Below are 27,945 nucleotides of genomic sequence, written 5' to 3' on the forward strand. Positions count from 1 at the left end.
AGCCTTGATGTTTTTATGTGAGGTCTGACTCAATTTAGCTGCATCCATAGTCTGATGCAGTTAGCCTACTTATAAACAGCTACTCAGACTTGTTAAGTATATATCAATTCAGTGTTTATTTACCAAGATAGGTGTGTTCCTCAAAGGAAAATAAAAGAAAGCTCAGATACTAGGTATCCTTAAAACACTGCAGCTTACATAACTCTGAATAAACTCTTTTCCTTGATAGTAAAAAGGACTTCAACAATAATTAATGGCAATCTGTACTGCAAACAGGTGTACTGCATAGATACACTGATTAGGAGAACATGATTAGCCAACCAGAGTCAATTACTTCTATTTTATTTTAGCCAACTAAGTGTTTCCCTAAATAGCAGATATTGCATATCACCATGCATTTCAAAATGTAAAATTTATGAACAGTAACATGTGTATAGAACAACTACTTGAAGATTAGCATAATACCAACAAAAAAAATCATAGATGATGGTGATTAAAAGTTTTTTGTTGTTCTGACTCATCCATAAATGTAGAGTTGGACTTGAGTTTAAACAAAAAAAATCTTATGTCCATTCCCAGGAGGGGAACCAGGATTTTTCATAGCAGGAGGTGCAATACCAAGTACAGATTTTAAAAGTGAACAACAAAAAAGAGGCTTATGACTAGGCAATACTGTAATGTAAACTGCTGAGAATACATAGCAAATGATACCGCAGAATTACAGAATTTTTATAATTGTGAAGTTAAATTAGAAAGCTGCAGGTCATCTATATCCTAAGATCTATCCATATCAAGAGGCATCTGCTTAAAAAAATAACTTAATCAGGGTCCAGTTGTATACAGGAAGTAATCAATGGATAAATCACTATCCAGTAAATAATTATTAAGAAAATGTACTGTGCCATCCACTAGATAGGGATTTATCCAGCATACCCTTTAAACAACCGAACCAGACCTGTTCTCTAATTCTTTATGAAAAAAACAAAAACAAAACAAATGTTTTTATTTTTTTATCAAGACATCTGATTAGCACATATCTCAGCTGATTCTTTGTTACTTTTATTAACTGCTGGAGGTGTTGATCAAAATGTCTTCAGATAGCTAGAAAAAGTGTCCCTGGAGGACAAAGAATGTTGTGTTATCATGTGTACCAGGAAGTCTGTGATTTGAATGCAGCCGGACTTGTCTTTGGATCCTGCCCATTCATGATTGAACCACTCATACTGGGGCCACTTATGGGACCTGAGGTACCATCTCCACGTAAAACTGTTATACACTTCCAGTTGTTAAGATAGTTGGCTGATAGGAAAAAAGATTGTATGAGAATTAAGGTTGATCAACCTTGTACATAATGTGTGGCACTGCTAAAGATTAGTGTTCAAGTGTTCCCTTTGTATCAGTATTCATTTAGTCAAACTACAAAGTTTGCCTCAGTAGAAAGCATCCCAAGAATCAACATTAAAATTGTTTTAATCACATTCCCTTTATTTAAATTCTCATTAAAACAAAGAATGACTTAAGTAATCAAAAACTCCTTGTTCATTACATTACCTTTCCATAAACGTACACAGCCATCATCTCCAGAGGAAGCCAATATTGTGCCTGTTATATTCCACTCAACTCTCCAAACCTACAGCAAATTTGATAGGTTATTTGATTTTTAGCTATATGTTAACATGCAAAACGTAACTGAACACAAAAGTTCTATTTACTGATTTAATGTATTTGAAGTCTTACCTGAGAGTCATGATCATTAAACTGTGCTGCCAGACTGATATCAAGTTTGGCCAAACTTGCTCCAGCTCCTGTTCCTTGCTCTCTATTGGTTTGCAGAATGAAAACAAAGTATTCTACTGACAAGAGTTGAATCACCAGGGAGAGTACAATGAACAGATGAGCTCTTAAGAATCTCTACAATTTTTATACTGGTGATCTCACCTGTAAGGTTTGAGCATCATAATACGAACATCCTTTGAAGCAATGGCTAAAAGATGATATGACCTACAAAATAACAACACCAAAAAAAACAAAAAAACAAAAAAAACAATGGGCATTGTTAAGATCTTTTATTTATGTATCAAACTGACAACATTGACAATAAGGCTGTCGTGCAAGAAAATGATCAATGGGACTGTAAAGTATGCAGTTTTCTGAGTGAAAATCTTAGAAACACATAGCTGAAACAAAGTCAACAACAGGATTTCTAAAACAGCAAAGAAGTACTGGAAATGTATTTTGCATTTAAACAACACCTAACCCAAATAAGTAATCCAACAAATTAACTTTTTGCACAACAACACTACAGCATACTGTTTATTCCTGTGTTTTCACTAAACTAAGACGTTTTTGTCTAAGGAGGGAGGAGGATGGTCTTACCGAGGAAAAGTTGAAAATTGAAGCATTAGATAGGGAGCTTGTTGGAGCATTTACAATCTGAGAAAAAAAAGATGATTTACCTTCCTAAATTTGGAGCAAAGGCCACATCATGAACAGCATCTGTTATTGCCATTAGTGTTTCTAATCTGTGCCACTTTCTGTAGGTTTGGATTCACAAAAAACATTCAGTTTCACACTAGCAATTTAATAAATTCAAAAGTAAAAATATTTGGTTAAGGTTTAAAATAATTGTTATTATCACTTTCCCATGCATTGTAGTGCATTTTGTGGGCTACAATAGAGATTTGAGATTTGCCAGACTGATAAGCTATCATTTTTTTTTTGTTTGTTTTTTTTAATAGTAAAAGAGTTCATGTTCTTGAGCATAAATATGTTTTGGGCCCTTCTCAAAGTCACCCTAACTCTCACTGCTAAAATGATTCTGAGTTGGGCTCAAATCATATTTAAGCCCTCCTACATAACATAACTACTTTTAACAGCAATCATTTACTGAAACAAAAAGAAATAACTGTACTCTAAATAACACAATGAAAACTAGTTTCCAGGTGGAAAGGTGTTGTCAGAAGAAAGCTGAAGTCACAGCCCTTATTCTGTGAAGCTGGCAAATATGGTTATGACTCTGACTAGTAGGGATAAAATTACAGACACACCTGTTTGCTTCATTGTGTTCATGTATTTGAACTTTTCCTCCAGCACTGGTGTTAGGATCATTACTACCCACTGCTAACATTGGTGGATGCACTCTAAACAAGTTACAGTCATTGTCTTATGAGTAGAAGAATGCAAGAGTAAAGGAAGCTGCACTGTACATCATTGTTAATCAGCTTTCAATACACAGATGGTTTTTCTGAGACATTTTGCTCTAATCATTGTAAAATTCCTTATCACACATTTTAATTCTTTGACTCTTATCACTGACTTCCAGCTAGAATAAAAATTATGACTTTTTTCATACAGAGTGACACATAACACCTGGAGAAGCTGCTTAATCCCCAGTAATACAAATGTGTGAAGACCTGACTTCTACTATGATCAAGTAAATACTATTTGGACCATGAGGGTTCTCCCAGTGGAGAGAATTTTTTCTTTAAGAACTTTTTTTTTGCAATTTCAGTCACAGGCGGCCCAAGCTCCAGCTGTGAGATGATCATCTTGCGCAATAACAGTCATGGCAGAATTATAAGAGTTTGTATGGGAATATTTACGATCCCTCTAAGGTATAAAATAATATGTCAAATTCTCAAAAAAAATACCTCACCTTACTTTCACAACGTATTGCTTGTTATATGACCGCTTACTTTGATGAAAAGAACGCATTTTAGCGAGTTGTCCATTTCGAGGTTTTCAACGTTCATAAGAAAAGCCCAAGGCTGAACACTCCATTTCTGAACGGCTTTTCTTATGTATGTTGAAAACCTCGAAATAAACAACTCGCTTAAATGGGCTCTTTTCATCAAAGTAAGCGGTCAGATAACAAGCGACACACTGTGGAAGTAAGGTGAGGTTTTTTTTTTTGAGAATTTGACGTATTTTTTATTCCTTAGAGCGGTCGTAAGTATGCCCATACAAACTCTTATAATTCCGTCATGACTGTTATTGCGCAAGATGATCATCTCACAGCTGGAGCTTGGGCCACCTGTGATTTCAGTCAGCATTGCTGGGTTATGCTCTAGCACAATTGAAATACCATAAAAGACTATCTCAATCTTTTGTGAATTTGACTAAATTTTCACTCCAGATTTAAGAAACAAGTCCAAGCCTCAAGGCACAAAGTGATTTTGATAAGAACACAGCTTTGATTATAATTCATTCCTTGTATATAGAATAAGAGAGATGGTAGGTTTTGTGCTTAGTGAAAAAATAGAGAAAGATGTTTTTCATCTTATCACAAGGGTGGGACAAAGTAAAAACTGTGAGTTCCCATGAGGAATTGAACCTCAGACCTTCGGATTGCGCAGTCTGATGCTCTACCACTGAGCCACGGAAACTGTATGGTTAGCAAGGCCTAATATGTAGATTTAGCCAACCCTCAAAGCGGAGCTCGCATTTTTTTTTTCTGCTTGTCCCAAGGGCACAACACCTTGCCCCAGCCAGGACTAGAACCCGGATTGTCCAACTCAGAGCCCAGTGCACTGACCACTGGACAAAGCTGTAGCATTGGCGTGCCTGCAGTACAGTTGATCACGCATGTTAAAAGTAGCACCTTGTACTATTGGTTGTACAGTCACAAGTCCAAATTTTTTCAGCTTGATGGGTTACTACTACCATTTTGTATAATTAAGGGGCTACGCTCTGCGAGCTCTGCTATATTGAAGTTCATGTGACATAAAACATCTTTCTCTATTTCTTTACAGAGACCAAAACTTAGCTATTCTATTTCCAAACATGACACTATTGACATTGCTGATCCCAGCAATATTCAGGACCCATGTCATAAGAACTGTGTTGTAGGCCTTGCCCACTATGGTGGCTCAGTGGTAAAGCATTAGAGTGTGGAATCCGAAGGTCTGAGGTTCGATTCCTCATGGGGACTAAGAATTTTTACTTTGTCCCAGGCTCATGACAAGATGAAATTAAAGATAAATTTCTTTAATTCATTCCTTATACCTTGATAAGTTCCATGACACACAGCTACAACTCAACTTGTGGTGGATCTCATTCTACAGGAAAATGTGGAGTTACAGTTAATTCAAGCATCATTTTGTTATTCAGATTAGGGTACACAGATAAATAGAACCACTGCTAACTCCAACGAGATCCGATTTGACCCCATTTTTCCAGTCATTTACCATCAGAGACAAGGAAAAGTCCATAAAAATGCAAAAAAAGAATGAAGCAAATATGAGCTATCTTGACTGAACAAGCTTGTTCAGTAAAGCATTTATTACACAGCAAAAATATTTTGCCCTATTATGAATCAAAATGACTTAGTTATTTCAAGAGAAGGGAAAGAAAGCCAACTGTTTTTGTAGCGAAATAAACCTTTGTTTCTCCATTTGACTGTCTTCTGCCATCTTTCGGACTCCAATGCCAAGATTGCCCAAAAATTACAAAGTTTGTAAATCTGCCCTAAGTAATTTTCTTTCTTGTGCAGGATCAAAGTGGGCAATCCTGAGCTGGCAAGATGGGGCCATCTTGCCTTCTCAGTTAGCCAATCAAAACAAAGGTTTTGCTTCATATTGCCTAGGGAGGCTGCCATCAATGTAATTACTAAGTGGTCCAAGATTCTATCTGTTTAACTGATTTTTTTTTTGCAATAAAACCCACTTTCTGGTTGCTAAAACTATCAGCTAATGATAACATTTAAGTTAACATGTAAAGAAAAGCTAAACAATTCAAGATACCACCAACCTGTAGTTGCCACTGGCCTAAATTCATTATATCAGGAGCTTCGTAAATTCTAACAGTACCATCCTTAGAGCATGTGGCCTGAACAAAACAAATTAACAATAACTGATCCCTTTTGTGCAATTACATATTTTTTACTTAAAGGTTAGGTCAAGGAGATTCAACATTAGTAAGCTTCACTCACTTACACCAAAAGATAAATATTGTTAAGCGACCTTTGAGGCATGAAATTTTGCATTGGAAAAAACACACAACAGTTACTTTGTCTGTCGCAAATTTTCTAAATCACACCAAACATTTTAAGTCACGTAACATTTGAAACTGACTTTTCACTTGTTTTCTGGTGTCAGAACCTACCAGCTGTAGTCCCAAATGCTTTGGAGCAAACTTGACATCTGTTACTGATGTTCTACTATCAACAAGGGAGCTCCTTTTCACCTGAAAAAAGGACAGTATGTTACATTTTGGTGATAATGCTAAGTCTGTAGAATTAGGTTCTTCAAGTGCCCATGAAGTGTCAATATAATATTATGTTCTCGATATTCACTTTTCTCACCAAAACAGAAAAGATCCAATCTGTGAAGAAGTTAATCCCATAAATTTTCCATGCTACATTACAAAAGTCATAAATAAAAATGCTACCACTGAACCTTTAACACCCTAACATCAGTTAAGGTGTTCTCCTTATTGTTTTTTAAACATTCCCTAAGGTGCTAACAATGGAAATTTTTGTAAAAATCAATAACTTCTTTGGCGGCTGATCATTTTCTTTATTCTCATGACTTTACTGCATGATTCAGGGGTGATATTGTAACAAGAAATTAAATGCTAGTCACTCTTAGGGGTTACAGGGTTAACTGATCCTATTTCTGCGAATAAGTGCAATGATTGAATAGGCACCTCCCCTCTGGGCTGTAATATCAAAAAAGTGCCCCTCTCAAATAGGCATCCACCCCCTTCTCCCTCACTTTCTTTAATTGAAGAGATACAAGAAAAACCTTTTTCTATTAATACTTTACTAATTACTTTTTAAGCTTCAACTACAACAGAATCAGTACAGGTCAATAGTTTCTTAATAAGCACTCTGCTTGATTAAGCCCCCACCTCCCAATAACCACCTCTCCTTTTGGTCAAAATTCTAAATAAGTGCCTACACTCTTATTTGAGTAACAAAGTAAATTCTTTTAACAGTTCTTACCCAATGACTTTGACCTTGTGAAGTGCCATTACCAGACCCTACAACTGAATTCAAAGTTGATGTTTCAGAATTTCAGTACATGATTTAATCTAATATAAAATTGATGCTTTTCAAGTTGATCAGTCAATGCAACAACAATTGATGTAATTTTTTAAATCATATATCAGGGTGATGAATATGCAAGTTCGTCGCTATAGTGTAGGGCATTCTCAATCACCCAAATATAATTACATTCCAACTTCTTACTGTTGTTACACCAGATTGCAAACACTTTATATTAATTAACTTTTATTAGTTACCAACAGAAGTAAGAGTGTCACAAGAGTGCATGGAATGTTATCACTCCAGCCTTGTAACTGATTTCTATCCACTAATTTTTGAAAAGGCTGAAGTTTTCCTGTGTTTAAAGTGAGAGAAAGATATAGGCTAACAGCATGGTATCAAAACTGAGATCCAGTTTTCCAAAGAGGAGAAGTTAACATGGCTGTCGACGGTTCCCAGCAAAACAGTATAGATAAAACAATGCCAATAAAATAAAATTATATTATGTAACATAACAATGATTTTAATTCATCTGCACTGTTTTTTTATTTTAGCACTGTTGATAGGGATGTATATTTTCATTAAGCTTACATTGATTGAAAATATTTGAAGTTTGGCCTTGCTCATCACACAGCCCATTGAGGTCTCTCCTAATAATTGATTTACCTTAAAATGTTCTCACGAGCAATTAAGTCACTGATGTTTTCCTGAGTTGCAAAATTAATGTCCCATACATGTATAGTTGTATATTGATTTGCATTTTCCTGTCTTTTATTTGCTCCTTGCATCACACTGAATGTTTGAAAAAACTTTCAAACCTTTAACTCTCAATATTTCAGTCATAATTCTCAAATTATATGACATCATAATACAGGTAACAAATATAATTCGTTTTACCTTGTTCTTCCCATACTGCAGCAGTCCTGTCAAAGGAACATGATGCCAGCACCTGGCCAAATTCTGGATGTGCCCAAGTTACTTTCCATACTGAGCCAGAGTGGGTCTGTGAAATGAAAACTTTTAATAACTTTCCGTGAAGACAGGGAAGGTGGAAGGAAAATCTGACAGGAGTAAGAGGCTGAAAAACAGGTCTAAGGTGTTCATGTAAGCTATGGACAAAGTTGAGTCAGAGGAAGAAAGATGGTAAGTTTTGTTCTTTGCTTGGTCAAAAAATATAGAGATATAATTTTTTAGGTCTCATCACAAAAGTTAAACAAAAGAAAACTCTAATGTGGTATCAAAACTCAGATCTCATGGATCAGATGCTCTATTACTAAGCTGCACTACACAGAACTTCATGCTGTGATCAGCAATGATGCAAGCATCTTGGGAGTTGATAGAATATCTTTTTCTGATATAGTTCTCTGTTCCTTGGGGATAGGACATGGAAGCTTTCAATCCCTGGGCCTCAAGCTTGATTGCTTATAGGTACTCAGAAAAAAAACCAAATACCTTGTTGCATCAAGAAGGTATTGTATTATTTTAGAATATATTGTTCTGTACCTTCCAACTTGCTGTACAATGCCACTGACCATCCTCTCCAAGATCCCAAACCTGTTTAAGGTGATATTAGTAATATTACTGGTATATCATATATCACATGATAAACATCACAAATGGTCAACTCAACCCTTGCTCACCAGTATAAAGAAGACACACAAGAAAGGGCTTATAGTTTATTGCCCTTATTTGACAAGGCTTCAAAGTCTAACTATTTGAAGATGTCATAATAAAGGGTGCAGTTATTTTACATTGGTCTGGGCTTGAACCCTTCACCTCTTACACAGCAGTCCCGCACTCTGCAACCTGAGCTAACCAGGCAACAGTGAAGTTTAAAGATCTCACACTAGAGTAAATGTCAATGAATAAAGGAGATAGGTTTCTAAAGAAATTGTAGTACTGTATTGGTGAGAGAGTATAACAGGGTAATCAAGTATTATCAACTGAGTTGACAACGTAAATTGGCCACTGTAAAGAGTTTTAAAGCTGACATTTTATGTGTTAGCCCTTCCTTAGAGCAAATGGAGGAATTGTGGGTTGTGTGTGTGTTTATAGGCAGAAAATGGAACTAAGCTATTGGTATAAATATGGTGACAGGAAAACAAGAATAAAATAGTTGCTCAAAACGTCAACTTTAAACTCTTTACCGTGGCCAATTTATGTTATCAACTCAGTTAATAATACTTAATTACCCTGTTAAAACCTCAATGAGTCTGGCCAAGACTTGAACCTTGACCTTGTGATCTCAAGTTCAATTATTGAAGTTCAATACCAGTCTCCAAAACTAATCAGTCCATTTTTAAAATAGTCTATATATTTGTACCCAACTAAACAGAGAATTCACAACATAAAGCAACAACCTTTGTAAATGAGCAATTTACTGCATTGTATTATTTAATAAACATGAATCCACGTCTATGATTTCCTCATTAATCTCAAGTTTATGTAAATTTAGGTCGATTAAGACTTGCATAATGCAAAAATCCTATGGTCAAGGCAAACTTAAAGAAGTAAAAGTTGTTTTTAATGGTAAATTATTAGATTCTGACCTTAACACTTTGATCACTGGAACAAGTAGCCATTCTTCTTCCGTGGTAATCGTACGAAACATCGTGAATCAAATCTTTGTGTTCTGCGGGAATTTCACGAGCTACAAACATGATTTTGGCGCGCCACAGACAACCAGCTCCTCTTTCTTTGTTTTTCAACTCCTTCCTGTGTCATACGAAACTCTCAAAACACTCGATGGTGGATAAACGAACGGGGTAGTAAGAAAGAGAGGCGTCTACAATGGATAGTTGGAAAATTCAAGGAAATCTTTCAACTTCTTATCAGCCACGACCAGGAACATACTTCATGATAAAATACAATGTAGCTTCCCGCTGACTTCTTTCAAGTAGAAACTATACGGTGTCATATATGACCAGGCAACCACCGTATAGTCATGTGACGAAGCCCTGATCGCCATCTTGACTTTTAGAACGTAATATTTCAAACCTTGAGGAGACGGTGCAATCAATCTGCATCGGCACTTCGTCATCGTCTCTAGTACTCGAAACACTGCATTTCAGGTCTCAAAGAAACTCTATTGCTGTTTAGCTAGGTATTTTCTCGAGAAAATGGCGGATTTAGATGAAAGTGCGCAAGATAGCTTGCTTGACGCAGCTCTTCATACATCAAAAGACGACGATGCTGTTTTAGGAGATATTTCTGGAGTGGATCCTACAGTAGACGACTCATTGGAAGATCCGGTAACCTTGACGTTTGCATAGCATGGTGTTGCTTACGATATCTTCTATTCAATGAGCCTAAAGGGTCGCCGCCATTTTTTGGTTATAACTTCTGAGCGTTGTTTTCTTTGTTACTTGTGAGTCGACAGTGTCCATCGGTAACAAACTGAGCTATGTAATTTTATTGTCTATTCAAGTTTTAGAGAAACTTACCCACTTAGCCCAAGAAGAGCTCTAAATTACCTTTAAGACGAATGTATTTGTTACTTCAATTTGTAGTTTTTTAGTGTGCACTTGACCTGAGGTCCAACCTCACGCGTTAACAATCTCTTGTGTTTGCTGCAAATATAGCTTTAAGAATTTCCTAGGACCACATCAGTTTGAAGAGAGGAAAAGGAAATAGTTTTCAGAGAGCAAATCTCAAGGAAAACTGTAAGCTTTGATTTTAGGAACATTTAGGGAATATCATTCAGGGAGTATTTTTGTTTGGAAAAGATTTAGCTTGGGCATATTCAGTCTTGTGAAGCGTTTACACCAATCACCCTCAAGCAAAAATATTTAATGGACTAATGAAACTAACATCTCTCTTTGTAAGCTTTGTTAACTGTTTTAGAATATATACTGGGTAGTTTTAGTTCCTCGAGTTATTTTACAAATTATCTGTGGTGGTACATTGAAGGAACTTGAAGCCATTAAAGCAAGAGTTAAAGAAATGGAAGAAGAAGCAGAAAAGTTAAAAGAGATGCAGAAACAAGTTGAAGAATCCATAATGAGTCCCACAGTTGGACAATCAACATGTAAGATTCAGTTAGATTTTGGTTTCCCTCCTCCCTCCCCCCTACACCAACTTTCTTAAAACAGGTATGAGTGGGTATGAATGTTTAATTGGAAGAACTTTTAAGGTTATTCATAGTGTTCTTGAAGATTGTTATCAAGTAAGAGTTCTCTGCTACAATGAGCGGAACCTTTTAAGTCCAATTAGAATTGGAAAGATGGTTAATTTTGAGCTGATATTTCTGTAACTCAGTGTTATGGGTCCTACTCAGCTGCATTCTTATTGCATTTTCCCTATCTGCTTATTATGTCCTCTTTCCCTCTTTAATTAATGGTTGCCTCTCTTTTTGAAGTCCCAAAAACAATTGAAGAAAAAGGTGAAATTGATGCAAGATCAGTTTATGTGGGGAATGTAAGTAAAATTATAATAACGTAGAAATTCGAAAGAATTTTTTAACTGTGTATTAGCCCCAGCAGAAACCTTATATGGCCTAAATTTAATTCAATTTTTTTTTTAGTCACCAATATGTAACAAAACATCTTTTACCATCAGTTATTGCCTTGTAAGTTTACTGAAACTAGCACTGAAGTGTGAGGAGTTTACTAAGACATTCAGATTTGCTTGTGTTTGTTACCCTTCATCCATGCACCAGTTCTATACCACAACAAATTTAAATGTTCTCACATCAACTTCTTTTATGCTTTTTTAGGTTGATTATTCTGCAACAGCTGAGGAATTAGAGCAGCATTTTCATGGATGTGGCTCTGTTAACAGAGTCACGATTCTTTGTGACAAATTTACTGGACACCCTAAAGGGTTTGTGATGTCTTTGTGAAAGTGTGTTTTGAACTTTGTGGTCAAATATTGTTAAGCTTGTTAATAAGACTGATGTACATAGGTGTAAGAGATTACCTTGCATTTGGAAGCATTACATAAGTATTAATACAACTCTCTGGGGAGGGAAGTCTGTTAAAGGTAACCACCCCTCCTGCAAGCAATTTTGCTAGTTTCTTAACTTTTCACATTCGTAGTTTTTGTGTAGAGCAGAACAGAGAGTAAGGTTTTTTGCTCAAGAAGACAGCTTAACAATAGGGCCAGGGTTTGAGCTCAAGTTTCGGCCAGTGTTCTAACCAAAGGATCTCTGAGTACTAACAGTTGTATAACTTGCCGCTAGGTTTGCATATATTGAATTTGCTGACAAGGAAAGTGTTGAAAATGCAGTAACCATGGATGACTCCTTGTTCAAAGGAAGACAGATCAAGGTACATTTTCCAGATACCACCAGATTTATAAGTACACCCTTGCTTAGCTGGATAGTTTGATTTTGATGAAGTGTTAATTTGTTAAAAATTCTTGTCATTTTGTTGTCCAAGGTAAATCCTAAAAGAACAAATCGCCCTGGTATCAGCACAACAGACAGAGGATCATCAAGGGGAAGGGGAAGAGGGCGTGGCTTCAGAGGAGGACTGTACAACCCTTATGCAAATTTCATGCCCAGACCAAGGGGTAGAGCTATGTTTAGGTCAGTGATGTTTTTACTTTGGTGCTGGTGCAACCCATTTAATTCCAATAGTGATCAGTGTGAAAGAACTGGCAATGACAGGGATTACTGCTTAGAAATAACACCAAGTTCTAAGAAACCCTTGTAAATAGAAGAGTATAGTATTTAGTGAATGCATGGTGATAAGTGAGACTGTGTCATTGTAAGTTTAAAGCCATCTTAGAGTATTTAAATGCTGGCTTTATTTAAACCTTGGTGTGATTGTCTTGCCTAAGTAGGAACTTCATTTGGACAGGTATATCACATATAGCTTAAAGCTAGTTTATGAAAATATTCAGAGACAATTGTTTTTTTTTTCCTTTTATAGGGGCCGTGGAAGGGCATACTGGTATTCTCCGTATTAACAACTGTCCAAAGACAACACTCATTCCCACATTATATTTTAAGTGTCTGTTTTTATATGCTTTGAATTGCTCTGTTTTTGCATATTTTGACAAAGTTCAGGTATTTTTGTCTTCACAGGTTTCTTGGCAATTCTCAAGGGACCACTCTATTTGGTTAAAATGAGAGCCTTGCTCAGCCTTCTTACCTAATGGATATATTCCAGAGTAGGTATAGTGACTTGGAAAGCTCTTTCAATTAAGATAGACTGTGGTGTTAAAAAAAAAGTTGAAATATAGGAAAGGAAAAAAGTTTTTGAGAACATTAAAGAAAAAACAAAACTTTACTTGAGGTAGAAAAAAAAAGAAAATGAGCTGTTTAAGACTAAGAAAAGAAGAATCAAGGAAACAGTGAACAGCTGAGTAATTAGAGAGAGAGAGAGTGAAAAAAATACAGATAGACACTTTTTTATGTTGTTATGATTAGTAAATGTATTGGACCAGCATTCAGCCATACGACAAAAAAATAAAAAATAAAAATTTGTAAAAATGTACCTGCAGTGTCTGTTGGTGTTGTTGATTATGACATTTAATTCTGCCATGCCAGGGTGGGTTTTCAGTCCATCGCATATAATCTACTAACAATTGGTCAATTTTTTTCTGACCATTCTGTATTTATACTTTTGTTTAGAGAGAGGCATGGTCAGTCTAGAATAATGCTGCATGAACCCTTCAGATCCTAAGTGACCAGCTTGAAATTTTTCCTTACTGTTATACAGCTGAATGCTTCATTAAGATCATGAGGAAAAGATTTGATTGTTAAACAAATTCTCCTTGTAAGTACTAGTGGAAATTTATGCAGAAGATTATGGAGAAAGTGGATTCTGATGTTAGGGTGTAACAGGCTCACACTTCTAAAAACAAGTGTGGGGCACTGTTTTTTAAAGAAATTGCTTGCTTGATCCTTCCAGATTGTAGACATCTGTGTGCTTTGACCTACTCACAAGGGTTTCTACCTGTTTTCCTCATGCATTTTGCATTTAAAGCGACTGGAAAATGTCTTTGTTTTCTATAAAATACAATGTATTTTCATAGACCATTACTTAAGTTTGTGGTGGCCTCTCCACATGTTCAACTTTTGCTTAGCAGGCCTGTTTCTTTGAGTTTCTTCTGGTCTGTGTTACAAAATCTACATTACAATATAAATTTGAAAATCAACAAGATTGCATTTAGTGATGCCTGGTCAATGTGGCTGTCTGTGATATCCATCATGATTTTTCCAATGAGTCAATTTGTTCCCAATAGTACCATACTTTCCAATGCCATAACCTGCCTGAAAGCATTCACAAACAGCTACACAGCTAAAGTAATGTAATTGCCAAGTACTGCAACTGATTCTGTTGATTAATCTTCTTTCATCATTTTCACAATCGCCTCCTCAAAACGCCTGGAGATAAAGTGATAGGTTAAGGGATATGATTGAAGTAATCAACTGACAAAACTGCATGTACTTTGATAACCTCCAAATAAGTGTATAGAAGTGTAACCCTTGTTACAAAGTGTTGTGAGCTGTCTTCAGATTCCTTTTAAAACTTAAAAGTAAAATTCTCAAGTATGGCAGACTGAGTGTAAGATACATTTGAATATAGCTGCTTCTTTGAAGTTAAAGGCTGTGGCTCATTTAGGCTTACCTTGATGTGATATTTTCTCCTGGGTTATAAAAAGGATTGCAGAACATATCTGTATAAGCCACATGAAGTTTGCGAAACATCTGGCGAAAATAGTTATGAAAAAAGAAAAAAAATCAAGAGATTTACAAAGACTTAAGAAAAATAATGGAAGAGATTGCTTGATTCTTTCTGCCTCTTGATGCCATCATCAAGAGTGCAAGGTGTAACAATCGATATGGTTTCATGGAACCTTGAGAGCACATGTTCATTTCCCAAACAAATAAATAACTACAATTTACCACACTGAATGTTTGGGTTTTTACCAGTTCTTGGCTTAGGTACTGATGCAAAGCTTGATAATGCTTCAGTGTAATGAATGTGTGAACCAAACTACAAATGTGATCAAGAAGCTAGGTGTGATCTCAGGGATAAAGTAAAGATGCCTGGGGTTGGTTTCTCAAGCTTGTTAAGTTAATTTTTGTTTTGTTGTGTTTTGTTTAAGGTCAAGTAACAAAACATTTCTGAAATTCAAACTGATGTAAGGGGAAACATATAAGAATGAGTTGGTTTTTCAGCTAATTTAGACCTGCATTTATTATTCCTTAGAATTATATTTTAAAACATTTCTGCTGGTAGTTAAGTAATGAGGACTTTCAAGAAACAGGGCTTAGGTTAGAAAAATGGTGTGAAAAAAAAATCATACAATGCTGTAACATTTGTAAATTTAATAGTAAACCATGGTGAAAAATCTTAATAATTTAAGATATAACTGAACAAGCTTGTAAAATTAAAAAGTTAAAAATTGCTGTAAATTTATAAATTTACATTTATAAATTTAATAGTAAACTAAAGTAAGAATCAGATAGAAACTTGGTACAGAGTAAATAAGGAAATACACATATCAATTTGCAACAGGTATAACAGCTTACCGTTCTTATCTCATTGTCTCTTAATGCAGTGTTTGCTGACTCAACTACAATTACAAACTTGATTTTGGAGTTTGTAACATACCCATACCTGTAACCTTAGTCAAAGATTGTTCAGTAAAATATCTATGGAAGTAGCCACCTACATCCAGTAAACTGGAAATCTGCTACACAAGCTGGCACACTTTTTTAAAAACTTCATGCAGAGATCTACAACAAAAACTACAAAATGGTCAAACTCTGTAACAAATACAATTAGATAAATAAAAATGAGAAGCATGGCCAAGCTAAAACAAAATTGGAGCAGTAACATTGTGGCTAAACTGGGAAACATGTTCCAAAAGGGAAGTTTGTGTCCTGGAAGCAAAAATACTTTTGACCCAAGGCAATGGAATATTCTTGCTTCAAAGTAGCAAAATTTGTTTTTGGAATATATGTTTCCTACATGGCTATAATGAAAAAAAATTACCTTTTTCCACATTTCTACAACAGATCTGAACCATATACATGTGACAAAGTTTAAAAGGATACACTTTATAGTCTTCAGTGGGATATAATAAACCAAGGTAGAGTTCTCGAGGATCATTGGAACTTTTAGTCAGGGATGACACTAAGAATGCAATATATCAAATACATATCACCTTTGAGAAAGGTTTCTGAGGCTACCCAAGACTAGTCATGAATGATGAATGACCCAAATTTAGAAGGACATAGCAAGGAACTGAACAATGAAATAGACTTGTTAAAAAAATGAGCTTAAAACACAATAACAAGCAAAACATAATCTGAAACTTGCGGTAGGACTTGACGGTGTAGAATAATTATGGGCAAGAAAATAACCTATTTCCATGAAAGAGGTCACACAATTTCCAAGAATTTTTGAAATACTGGTATTAAGTGCTCATGAGAGAACAAAAAAACAAATGCAAACGGATATAAAAAAAATTCCATAACAGATAATGGCTAACTTATACTTATTAAACCCTAACCCTAACCCTAACCCTTACAATTTCTTATAACCAGGCATATTTTATTTTGTACGTCCTAGCGATGTCTTAAAATATACAGTTATCATTCTAAAATCATCCACCTTTTTCTTCGACAACATCTAACGAGGTATGAACTGTGTAGTGAAATTTTAACTCCTCTTCCGGAGAGACGGTCCGAAGATACAGCGGATAATTCTGAAATATTCAATGAACAAAAAAGTATCTGTGAACTAAGCTCAAAATCGTTTCTAAACGCGAAAAAGATGAAGTGTTTACCTCTTTCCCTATGACAGCGACACAGACCGCCATCTTGTATTGGTATGTTGTCATGTATGGGGTCATATACTGTACCAACCGCATCAACCGCAGATAGTAATGATTAGGGGCTCAATATTTCACTCGACAAAGGCCGAAAGACCATCGACAGTCCCCGATAGAAATTCTTGACCTTCCACGAAAATTCGATGGAAGATCGCCCATATATAGAGCCCAGGCTGTACACAGCCGGACTGCGAGTAGAAGCTCATGTGATCCAAGTGTAATCTGTGCAGGCAAAGCACAACAGCTAGAGGCTGCACGGAAAAGTAGTAGATGATTGCACAAGTCAAAGGATGAATTCCTCTGTGTTAAAGTTTATATGGGCTGCAGCCTCTTTGCTATGCTTGAGTGCAGCTCATTTTGTCAGAAGCGAAACAAAGCCGAACATTGTTATTATGCTCATGGATGACGTAAGTTACTCAAGTGTTGTAGAAATACTTTGTCGTCTCTCAGAGTTTACAGTGTTAGTTTATTTGGCTGGCTATGCTTCATTTTCTTGCATCGCCAAACCTTGCATCTTTTCAATGAACTTGGTAGAGTAGGTTTAGGGACCTTAAGTTGTAAGAACGGCAATGCTAAGGAAGACTCGATTAGAATTAAAAAATGAATCACTATTTTTATTTAGCATTTAGTAAATGACTGCATGAGGTTACCGTCTCCTACGCCGTTACACCTCAACCACAGTGTAACGTATATAAGCAGCGTTGACTTCTAACTGGAAATTGAAATAATTTGTCGTTGTGGTTTCTGTTCGCAGACGACACAAATCTTGGTGATTTCACTTTGTAGTTTTGCAGAGGACGGCCAAGAAATGTACAACGTTTTAAAATGAACGTGTTAACCTATTGTTCTGTCCATTAGATCTTTTGTTTTGCTTCGTCCTCGTTGCCGCTCCCTATGTGGTTTGCCCAAGGTCCCTATTGTACGAAGGGGGGTTTAACAGGTTTCTGCGAGAGTACATGGGGCACCTCAGGCCTCGGGAAATTATAGAATGATCCTTTATACTAACCCTAATTTGAACTGACCTTCATTCTAACATTTCTTTTGATCGCCATGGCGCGTGAAAAATATATTTGGCGACTAAAATTTCGACAAAAGTCGCTGATTGGCAACCAAAATTCCAGCAAAAGTTGCAAATTGGCTACCATCAGAGAAAAAAAAAAAAGATAAACGTGAGAAGTTTATCGATCCTTGTTCGAATATATATACGAAGATAAATACGTGCCACATTTCATTCTTACCTTCAACTTTGAAGGAAGAAGTATGGTGATTAAATATCAACTGATTCAAGATGTTATGGAAATCTTTAATACCAATATTTCAGCTCACTTCAATTAAGACATGTTTCTCAGCTGAGCAATAGAAATGTTATGGAACATGATTTGTCAGTGGGCTCAGCAACTTTGTAGCGAATCGGTTCTGCTTCCTGACATTAGAGTTTCTTCGTTCTCTCTCTCTTGACCGTTATTACAATCTTTTAATCAGTAAGGGAGTAAACGTACCAGGTTGGCAAATAATAGTTACTAGGGTGATTTAACAAGAGGACGGGTACGTAATTTCAGAACGGGAGAGCGCGTAGAATAGTGCAGAAGGGATTTGTGCACTTGTAAACGAAATAATAATGTTCGGAGTTATTTCTAAACTCATTTCCAGGAGAATTAGGTCCCTTCCTTTGTATTATTCGGCGGAAATTTACCGCTACATTTTTGCTGGATTCCCTAAAGGAAATGGGAACAATCGTTGGCATGACTCAGTTCGTTTTTAATTAAGCCAGGCTTTAGACAATTTGAGCACTTTTCTTTGATACATTTCTTTATATGAAAACTCTAAGAATGGGATGCTGTTGAATTTTATCGTGAATTAATTCATTAATAAACTTCCTCCATGTCGAGGGTTTAGCCACTCAATCGAAATGAAATATCACAAAGCTTACCCACTGTCTTATTTTGCTATTTGTTGTCATTGTCGTGTTTGCCGTGATGAATGAATCTCTACGAATTGAAGTCAGAGATTAACAATTTGAGAATTGTTCTGGTTTGCACTAGTAATGTCTTAATTTAAATCAGCGCCCATCAAAACTAAGACAAAAAAGTCATTCTCACGCCACAAAAGAATATAACAATCATTTCTGTTTCGATATGGCTCTCTAAGTCAATTATCTTAATCCAGTCTTGAACGACTTTATTCGTGACAAAGAAAGAAAACAACAACAACAACAAAAAAACAAGCACGAAGTCTTATTCCCAAGCCAAACTAGCGTTGATGACTAGTTTGAGTTCATTTTTTTTTCTTTCATCGTTTAAGACGAACTCATCGCAAACAACTCCATCGTTGGGTCGCTTGGTTTTGTGATAAATCCGTTCGGAATGCAATGCAACCCCTTAGGAGGTGCTCAAACGAGGTGTACTGTCTTAAATAAGAAGAAATATTTCGCGAACAAGGAGGAAAAACAACGACGATTTCCAAGTTATACCTCGTAAAACTATGTAAAATTACGAGAAGTGCCGAAAAAAAGGAAATGACACCGACACAAACCGCAGAAAAAAGTATTTAACGGGCTCTAAAATTTGATAGATGAATCAACAGACACGAGACGTGAATGGAATAATTTTAAAGTTTAATCGCCCGGTAGATTTAGATGAGACAACTTACTTGTCTTATCTGTAATTATCCTCTGTTTGCGCTTCTTGCATAACTCTCAAAGAAGATAATTTTGTCGTTCTTTAAGTGGTCAATGATTTCGAAAATTCAAAGGTAGTGACGATCTTTAAAGATCCGAGGTTAGGATACTCTAGAAAAAAATATAACGATTATAACGTCTTGTTCCAGTGACTGTTAAGATGCGTTGGCATCATTCGCCCCACTCGCTCTATCATGTAATAGAACATGAAATGTCCCCATGTATATGAGCGGGGAAGAGGGCGATCTTTTTTTTCTATTTTTTTTTTTTAATGGCGATTATTTTACTCTTGTGGGTCGCCAAAAAGCGACTTTTTGAAAAGTTGAACCTGGAGCCCTGACTGCTTCTTTTGGAGTGGCATCTAACCTCTGTCCCAGACACTTTCTCAACTTTTTAGCTTGTTTTGGATTTTTGTTTTGTTCTTTTCTGTTCTGTGGAAATAACCTATTTTTTCAAATCATAAAAATACACGAACATCACAACAGTTTAATCATTCCATGTGGTAACTTATAATTAAGGAGATATCAGCTATGTTCATTATGAAATAGACCTAACTACAATGGCAGCTTTGAAGAATAGTACTGACCAGTGGTATTCTGTCTTCTGTTTCCCATTTCTGCATGCAACATCAATTAGTTCCACTTTCAGTCATTATAGTTGTATGGATAATAACCTGATTTTTAGTGCGATTTGGTGTTAATAAGTACAAGTAAATATTTTTAAAGAACTGCACACATGCAGTTTTTTTATTTCTTGCTTATTTTCATTTCTTTTATTTCTTGATTTTTATTTCTTACTTATTTCTTGCTTGCTCATAGTGGACCTTAGTACTCAAGTTTCAGCCTAGCACTCATGTTACCAAAAAAAATAAGCCAATCAGATAGGCATAATTTTTTCATGTAGTTTATCAACTGAATAGTTAATATTCATATTGGAAAAAAATCATATTTTTTTCATTTTATTCTCTGTGTATTACAGATGGGTTGGGGTGACTTAGGTATACTTGGTCAGCCAGCAAAAGAGACACCAAACCTTGATAAGATGGCTGCTGATGGAATGCTCTTTACAGATTTCTATAGTGCAAATCCCCTTTGTTCTCCTTGTGAGTGAAACATTCTTTTTTTTGTTGATTTGACTGAAAGTACATTTTACCACTGATTGTTTAAAATGATCAACTCTTGTTGTTGAAACATTTAGTCTTGGTCATGGTCATGGTCTAGATTACCTATATACAGACAATCACACTTAACAATCAACTTTCAATCACTTTTATATTTGTGTACATAAAGGGAGGCCCAGTTTACAGTGCTCTATGTTACAAGTATTTTCATATGTCTTTTACCCTGTATCTAGCTTGGAAGATATATTTCTTGTTTACATTAAATTTTGATTCATTTTAAGCTATGCCAAGCTCTTTGTAGCTTCCAATAATGGCCATGACAATATCAAAGGATGGCATGAAACCATCAAGTCTCACTGAGTCACATTCATTGAGTAATTTGTCAGTCTTTTTTTTTAATTTAATTGACTGCAGATGGGTTTCACATGTGACTTTCAGGAACAGCATTCTTTTTACACATTTTGATGAAAATCACAAGTTTTTTCACTTCACACTTTAAATGTTACTTTCAGTACTGTTTTATATCAGGAAATTTCCCTTTTCTATTTACAAAAACAGCTCGTGCTGCATTACTCACTGGACGACTTCCTATTCGAAATGGATTCTATACAACTAATGCTCATGCTCGAAATGGTAAGTGTCATGGTGGCCTGAGAATCCAAAACTTGTTTGAAATGGATTTCTGTTAGTGTTAACTATCCTAAGATCTGATTTTGGATTCTCCTTTCTGGCTGTTTCGATTCTCCTTTCTGGCTTGTAAATTAATCACAAGAATTTGCTGTTATATCAAGACAACAACATTACCTGATAAATTTTGTGTATTCTCATTATCTGTTTGCTGGAAAAAGTATGAATATTAGTGGGAGAAGTTGCATGTTAATCATTTCTGTGAGTTATTTAGGATTAATGGAAGCAAATTATGAATACTGAAAGAGATTATGGAATGCATCCATATACTCCTGACCAGTGATTTCTATCACTCTTTCTATTAATGGTTGACTGTTAAAGGATGAATTATCCATTTTCCTTGAATTTCTGTTACTAGTGAACTTCAATTTGGATGGTTGTGTGACAGATCAAATAAGATTGACAATTGATTTGTTTGATGAATATATCACAGAATGATTCTTGATTGAATGTTTACATTAGAAAGCAATTTTTACTTTAGAATAAGTTTAATTTTATATTGATTTTCTACTCACAAAGTTTCTGTTTGAATTTGTTTTAAAGGGTATACACCACAGAACATTGTTGGTGGAATACAAGATAATGAAGATCTGTTACCTGAATTACTTAAATCAGAAGGATACTACAGTAAAATAGTGGGTAAATGGTGAGTTGCTTTTGGATGAAAATAATTGAAAAAAGTGGATACAAAAATTGGTACAAAATCTTACATTTACTTGTGTTTTATAGCAATTATTTACTTTTTCTTGTATCTCATCTTGAAAGGCACCTTGGCCAACAGCCACAGTACTTGCCGCTAAAGCATGGATTTGATGAATGGTTTGGTGCTCCAAATTGTCATTTTGGTCCATATGACAATAAAAAAACACCAAACATTCCAGTATACAAGGATGGCAAAATGGTTGGCAGGTTAGTCAGCCAATCCAGTGTAAGCACTCTGATGTCAAGGACTTAGTAGGTTTTTTTTTTTCTGAATTGACTTGTCTGTGAAGTTCTATTAGGTGCTTTTCAATTCAGTTTTACTCAATATGTCCCATTTTTGTAATGATTCTTAACTAAAGGAGCTTGTCAATGAACAACTGATCAGAAACCTTCTTCCAAACTGGATCCTTTTCCTCCCAACTTCCCTTAAGTACTTTGAGGCTGTCATGAATACTATTTGGATAATTTGTTTTAATTTAAAATCATTACTTGGAAAAAATGCTAAAAGATGAATTTGTACAGTTTTAAAATAATGGCTTGGCTTGAATTAAAGAACAAATAAGAATTTGTGATCCTTAAGATTAATCCTTTTGTTTGATGGCAATGTCTGAAAAGTGTACTTCAAAATGCCTGATATTTTTCTTCTCTTTTTCAGGTATTATCAGCAATTTCCCATTAACAGAAAGACTGGAGAATCCAACTTAACTCAAATATACACTGAGGTATGAGAAGCAAAGAAGTCTAACTTATAAAACTGTGCCCGTTTACCATTAAATACTGAATCAACAAGCAATAGAAGGACACTTTCATTCTTTAATTTACTGTTATTAAGCTAGCAGATTCCAATAACTCCATACTCTAAGTGAAATTGAAAATTTGTGATTCAAGCTTTAAGAAATTGGGTCAAAATGTTTGGAGACAGTGAAAATGATGTTTATTTTGCCCATGCAGTGTACACTTTAACCAAAGATTCAAGTCTGGAAACTGGTCAAGTAAAATCGGAATATTTTTGAGAGGTGAATTCAACAAGTTACAAAACTAACACATGTTTCACTTGTTTTTCTTTTTCTTTCTTTTTTTTTTTCCAGGAAGCCCTTGATTTTATTGAATCACAATCTAAAGTTAAGAGGCCATTTTTCTTGTATTGGGCCCCAGATGCTACCCATAGTCCAGTGTATGCCTCGTCAAAATTCCTTGGAAATAGCCAAAGAGGACTGTTAGTAGAATAATTTATAATAAAATTGTTACAGTTGCTGTTTCTGCATTAGCTTGTGTATATTCCATCGAATCTTGACCAAAGTGCTACATTCCCACATATAGGCGACAAAAACGCGAGAATTTCCCACATATTCGGGACATAAAGATCTGCCAATAACGTTTTAAATCCTTGCCAACGCCCCACAAATTCCGGAGGAGGGGAAAGAGGAGGGTTGAGATTTACTTTGCTTTATGTATCAAGGTTCCAGGAAGAGTGAGCAAAGTCGAGATTGTTATTTCGGAATCATATCGTGAGACGGCATGAAAAAAGTGAAAAAGCTCTACGCCAACCAGCTTTGAATGTCACTTTAAATTAGTTTGATTTTGGTTATATTCCATCAGGTATGGAGATGCTGTACGAGAACTGGACGACAGTGTCGGAAGGATTCTACGCAAACTGGAAGATTTAGGAATATCTAAAAATACATTTGTGTTCTTTTCATCTGATAATGGAGCTGCTATGTACTCAAAAGATCGAGGTAGTGATGACATACATCTGTTTAAGGTCATAACACTTGTTAAGGTCATAACACTTGTGTTTTCGACTAAGGTCAAAAACGCACGCTGTTGCGCAATTTCGTAGGAATTCATTTTAGTGCTCAGTTAGCGTCAATAATAAACTGAAAGACGCAAGTATCAGCTGAATGAAACTTTATTTTGTACAACAACGCCCAAAACAATGAAACCAGGCCTGCTATAAAACTTTCGCCATCAATGAAATTATAATACTTTCAGGCAAATTTAAGCCATCTTTATGTTTTTAATTTCAAGTTATTTTGGCCGGAGAAATTACTAAAATTAATGAAAAATACCCTCTCAGCCAATCAACATTTAGTAATTTTTCCCTCTAAGTAATAAGTCTTACAATTGACTGCTCTCCCGCTCAGCTTAAATACTAATGCAATCAGGGCATGTGTGGATGATTCTGACCGCGGTAGAAGACGTTCCTAGCTCAAATAAAGCGTAAAGTTTGGTTCAAAGTATCAAATAATTTGTCTTTCTCAGGTGGCAGCAACGGTCCGTTTCTTTGTGGCAAGGAGACAACGTTCGAGGGTGGAATGAGAGAACCGTCCATAGCCTGGTGGCCAGGCAAGATAGAAGCAGGCCAGGTTTGGAATTTCTTCATGTATTTAATGGAAGTGGGTCCATTCCTGTTTTAGTTTATGACAACCTGTAACACATTTCAATCGAATTTGGTACATAAATAGTTCGACATCTGAAAGGAACTTTATACTCGGGTCGTTTTGCTCACTAGGAAATATTTTTACATCGTATAAGCGAGCTTAAAAAAAGGCCCATTTTTCTTATTCTTCTAACTCAAACAGGGCTTTGAAATAGATAATCTAAGCCCACGGGACGCGAGTCACATATGAACCAAAAGATTGTTTTCTCTGGTGTGAACATAGGGATGACCCCGCACACCGTAGAGTCTCTGTTGTTCTGTGGAAGAGCGTCGGACTGCGAACCCGAAGGTCTGAAGCTCGATTCCGAATGGGAACTCAGAATTGTTTCTTCGTCCCACTCTCGTGGAAAAAGGAATAAAGCTTTTTCTTTATTACCAGGTTGTTGCTGAAATGTTAAAACTGATTTACTACTTTGTGTAGGTTAGTCACCAGTTGGGCACACTAATGGATCTGTTTACAACAGCGTTATCGCTAGCGGGAGCAAAGTCTCAGGCTAAGAAAGTGATCGACGGAATTGATCTCAGCCAGGTTCTTTTTAATCAGAGCGTTACTGCAAGGTAATTTAAAACATGTTTAACTCTCAAATCCCTAAGAGTGACTAGTGTCAAATTTCTTCCCACAATATAACCCCTAAACAAAACATTTAAGGTCACGAGAAGAAAGGGAATGATCACCAAGGGAAAAAAGCTCTTGATTGTTCGACAAATTCTCCTCATCAGTACCTTAAGAAATTTATAGAGAACATTATAGAGAATGTACATATGTGACAGAGTCACTTAGGCTTATTTCCTACTTAAAACATGTTTGTTCTGTTTATTCTATTTTATGGAATTTTAGCGATTTGTTAGGAATGTTAGCGATTTGTTAGGAATGTGTTAATTGTATTATTCCTTTAATTGCCGATTTCCCCTATGTAATTCCTGTTTAATTAATCGCTCCTAGCCCAAATTTGGTTTTAAGTTATTTTTACCTTTTCCTGTATTTGACTATAAGTTACAACTGTTTGCTCGGTGAGTTCAGTTGATTTGTTGCCTTCCTGAGAGTGTCTTTAAAGCGGATTTTAAGCTATACTAGCTTTTGTGTCACTCGTTCCCGTTTTTTATTGTACCGTTGCATTCATTTGCTGTGTAATAAACTTGTAAATCTTCCCTCGGATCTTTTGTTCTTACGTCGACCGTTTTGGCTGTCTTACACATACTTAAATGGTTAAGAATATATGAAAGTCATATATTTGTACATACTGATGTCAAGGTGTAAAGGGTTATGTGCCGATCATTTTGAAGCTTCAACATCCCCAATAACGATATGTTAATATTTTCTTAATTGTTTGACGAACAATTTTAACTTATTTCTCTAAACTGTAGCGACAATTTTCCAGAAAACTAAAAGTATCCCACGTACATTACCATGTGTTTTTGTATTTGTCCTCAGACCTGTTTTTTTCTACCGTGGTAATGAGATGATGGCAATCAGATATGGCTTGTACAAGGCCCATTATTGGACTTGGTCTAATAGCTGGGAAGAATTCCATGTAAGATCAGTGTGATCCTGTTTTTCCTCTTTTCAGTACAATATAATCTGTCTGTGGGTCCCATTTCCAGGAGGCACCTCTCTTGAAGAGAAATAAACTTTCCACCCTACCTTTCACCCTTATAAATTTTGCATTTGTCACTTTCAATGAATTAAAGAGACGCCGCTAACAATGCACCTTATTATTTCCCTCACCTAAACAACAGTTACAATTGTCTCGGTCTTATAAAATAATGAAAATGGAGGGTAACTAACAGCCAGAAATAACGTTTACTAGTTAAAAATACCAGGTCAACTATGTAATTTTGCAGTTTATGGTCGGTAGTTTCTTTTTTCTGGATAGTTTATCTCTAATCTAGAGATATTTTATGACTTGCACTGGGGTACCCTGACTGGCGTTTGCCATAAAAGTTGGTTAAAAAAATGTCGACTCCGAATAAAGACAGTGATTATATCTAGCTCTCCTGCACATTTAAAAAAGTTTGGCAATCATACCATTTTACATCAACCTTCGTCATCAATCAGTAGTGTCTTCAGGGAGCAAATCTCTCACGAGCTTTCCCTCCAGAGACTGTCTTAAAATATTTCCTCACCTGTCTCTGTCTTGGGCCACCACGTTACACCCTCATTTTCCCGCGCGTGAGGGAGATTTTACCTCGAGATCTTAATGGTACCGGTGATTACTTGTACTGGTGAGCTGTTGTGATTAAATTGCGTCGTGTCTTACGACACTTAATGAGCTTAAAATTTGTCTTCTTCTGATATCAGTCGGTTCTTTCCTTCGTATTACAGGAAGGGGTCGACTTCTGTCCCGGTGAGAACGTGACAGGTGTTACAACTCATGAACAAATGAACTATACAGCCTCTCCTGTTCTGTTTCATTTGGGAAGAGACCCAGGGGAGAAATATCCCATCAGGTACGCTCAATTCATTCTTGTCAAAGCTGAACTGATAGTGCAAGGGTTGATACATTTCATCTAGTCCGCTTTTGTTGGCGAAATTCGCTTCGATTTTTTTTCGCGCTAAAGTGACTTTTGTATTAAAACAATTATTCCATCAACAGATCCACTGAGCAGGAATACAAGGATGTCATGATAACTATAAGAAAACTGGTTTCAGTGCACAAGTCTAGTTTAGTGCCTGGCGAACCTCAGTTTAACCTCTGTGATGAAGCTGTAATGGTACGTCTGTATGTGTGTTTACGCATTGAGAGTACTTTCAATTGAGGGTTCAAAGTAATTCGTGATGCATTGTTTTTAATGGCTTTACTTTGCTTTTTGATTACTCTTAAGAAGTACTATTCTATCAACCAATCAGATGGCAAATTGAACCTTACGTGGACCGAGCCAATTTTTTTCCTTTTAGAATATTAGACACTCATCGTCACGGTTTACCGCCTTTTTTCCCATAGAAATCCCTACATTTTCATTATTGCGGGCCAACACGACGGGATAGATGTACTTGTGTGTCAAACTCGAACTCCCTTGTGACAGTGGTTTCAAAAGTACACCCATTTCCCTTTACGGAACACGCGCAGTTTGACGGAAACTTATTTTTCACTTTTGTCTTGTAGAACTGGGCGCCACCCAGATGTGAGGAGATCGACGAATGCTATAAAGGTCCAACATCACATCCCTACAAATGCCCTTGGCCTCACTAAATGAAATACTAGTCCTTTAATTTTTTTAGTTGGAATTCATGGAAGACATCATATTTACGTATTTTCCAACTTGTCAAGTTATGCAAATGAAGAATTACATGGCAGATGATTCTAATAATTTTCTTCGAAGATGGATATTTTGAATAAGACCGGAATGGAAGAATACTTAATGACTCTTGATTCACTGATAGATGTGGGCTCTCATTCCCTCTCCGTCGAGAGCTTCAAGTTTAAAGTGAGCCTAGCCCCTTCCCTCCCCACCCTCTGGGCCATTTAGATAGTATACAGTATATTCGTTATGAACAAGGATTAAAAAGAAAAAGAGAAAATAAAAACGGGTTGAAAACAGCG

At 36.0% G+C, this 27,945-nt stretch overlaps 4 protein-coding genes across 6 annotated transcripts; 2 read left to right on the top strand and 2 right to left on the bottom strand.

The window, feature by feature from the left end:
* Positions 1-92: 92 nt before the first annotated feature.
* LOC113665834 (nucleoporin SEH1) lies at positions 93-10,030 on the bottom strand. The gene is made up of 13 exons (XM_089202033.1): positions 9,535-10,030; positions 8,489-8,539; positions 7,883-7,988; positions 6,944-6,987; positions 6,103-6,183; positions 5,749-5,826; positions 5,005-5,057; positions 3,048-3,140; positions 2,457-2,534; positions 1,939-2,001; positions 1,738-1,819; positions 1,552-1,630; positions 93-1,299 (listed from the first exon to the last, which is right to left on the bottom strand). Exons 1-13 carry the CDS (start codon positions 9,643-9,645, stop codon positions 1,142-1,144), a joined length of 1,077 nt encoding a protein of 358 aa, XP_089058159.1. The 5' UTR covers positions 9,646-10,030; the 3' UTR covers positions 93-1,141.
* On the top strand, positions 9,978-13,425 carry LOC113665845 (polyadenylate-binding protein 2-B). 2 transcript variants are annotated; one of them, XM_027181578.2, is made up of 7 exons: positions 9,978-10,236; positions 10,895-11,012; positions 11,343-11,401; positions 11,700-11,806; positions 12,165-12,252; positions 12,364-12,512; positions 12,859-13,425. In XM_027181578.2, the coding sequence occupies exons 1-7, from the start codon at positions 10,105-10,107 to the stop codon at positions 12,893-12,895; spliced, it is 690 nt and encodes a 229-aa protein (XP_027037379.1). In that variant the 5' UTR covers positions 9,978-10,104; the 3' UTR covers positions 12,896-13,425. The 2 variants fall into 2 exon arrangements, with proteins under 2 accessions (XP_027037379.1, XP_027037378.2); XM_027181577.2 differs by having other exon boundaries at positions 12,364-13,425.
* Positions 12,711-16,878, bottom strand: LOC113665846 (trafficking protein particle complex subunit 2-like protein). 2 transcript variants are annotated; one of them, XM_027181579.2, is made up of 6 exons: positions 16,733-16,799; positions 16,558-16,651; positions 15,999-16,077; positions 15,471-15,558; positions 14,563-14,642; positions 12,711-14,318 (listed from the first exon to the last, which is right to left on the bottom strand). In XM_027181579.2, exons 1-6 carry the CDS (start codon positions 16,796-16,798, stop codon positions 14,276-14,278), a joined length of 450 nt encoding a protein of 149 aa, XP_027037380.2. In that variant the 5' UTR covers position 16,799; the 3' UTR covers positions 12,711-14,275. The 2 variants fall into 2 exon arrangements, with proteins under 2 accessions (XP_027037380.2, XP_089058160.1); XM_089202034.1 differs by lacking the exons at positions 12,711-14,318; positions 14,563-14,642; positions 15,471-15,558 and adding an exon at positions 15,571-15,677 and having other exon boundaries at positions 15,937-16,077; positions 16,733-16,878.
* Positions 16,839-27,943, top strand: LOC113665844 (N-acetylgalactosamine-6-sulfatase). The gene is made up of 14 exons (XM_027181576.2): positions 16,839-17,184; positions 20,433-20,556; positions 21,133-21,207; positions 21,805-21,907; positions 22,027-22,170; positions 22,619-22,685; positions 23,052-23,179; positions 23,563-23,699; positions 24,226-24,329; positions 24,825-24,961; positions 25,836-25,935; positions 26,727-26,851; positions 26,998-27,115; positions 27,508-27,943. The coding sequence occupies exons 1-14, from the start codon at positions 17,068-17,070 to the stop codon at positions 27,592-27,594; spliced, it is 1,566 nt and encodes a 521-aa protein (XP_027037377.2). The 5' UTR covers positions 16,839-17,067; the 3' UTR covers positions 27,595-27,943.
* The last annotated feature ends 2 nt before the right edge of the window (positions 27,944-27,945 follow it).

Source organism: Pocillopora damicornis, chromosome 3 (assembly GCF_964200805.1).
Source record: "Pocillopora damicornis chromosome 3, jaPocDami1.2, whole genome shotgun sequence".
In the NCBI taxonomy this organism is placed as follows: domain Eukaryota; kingdom Metazoa; phylum Cnidaria; class Anthozoa; order Scleractinia; family Pocilloporidae; genus Pocillopora; species Pocillopora damicornis.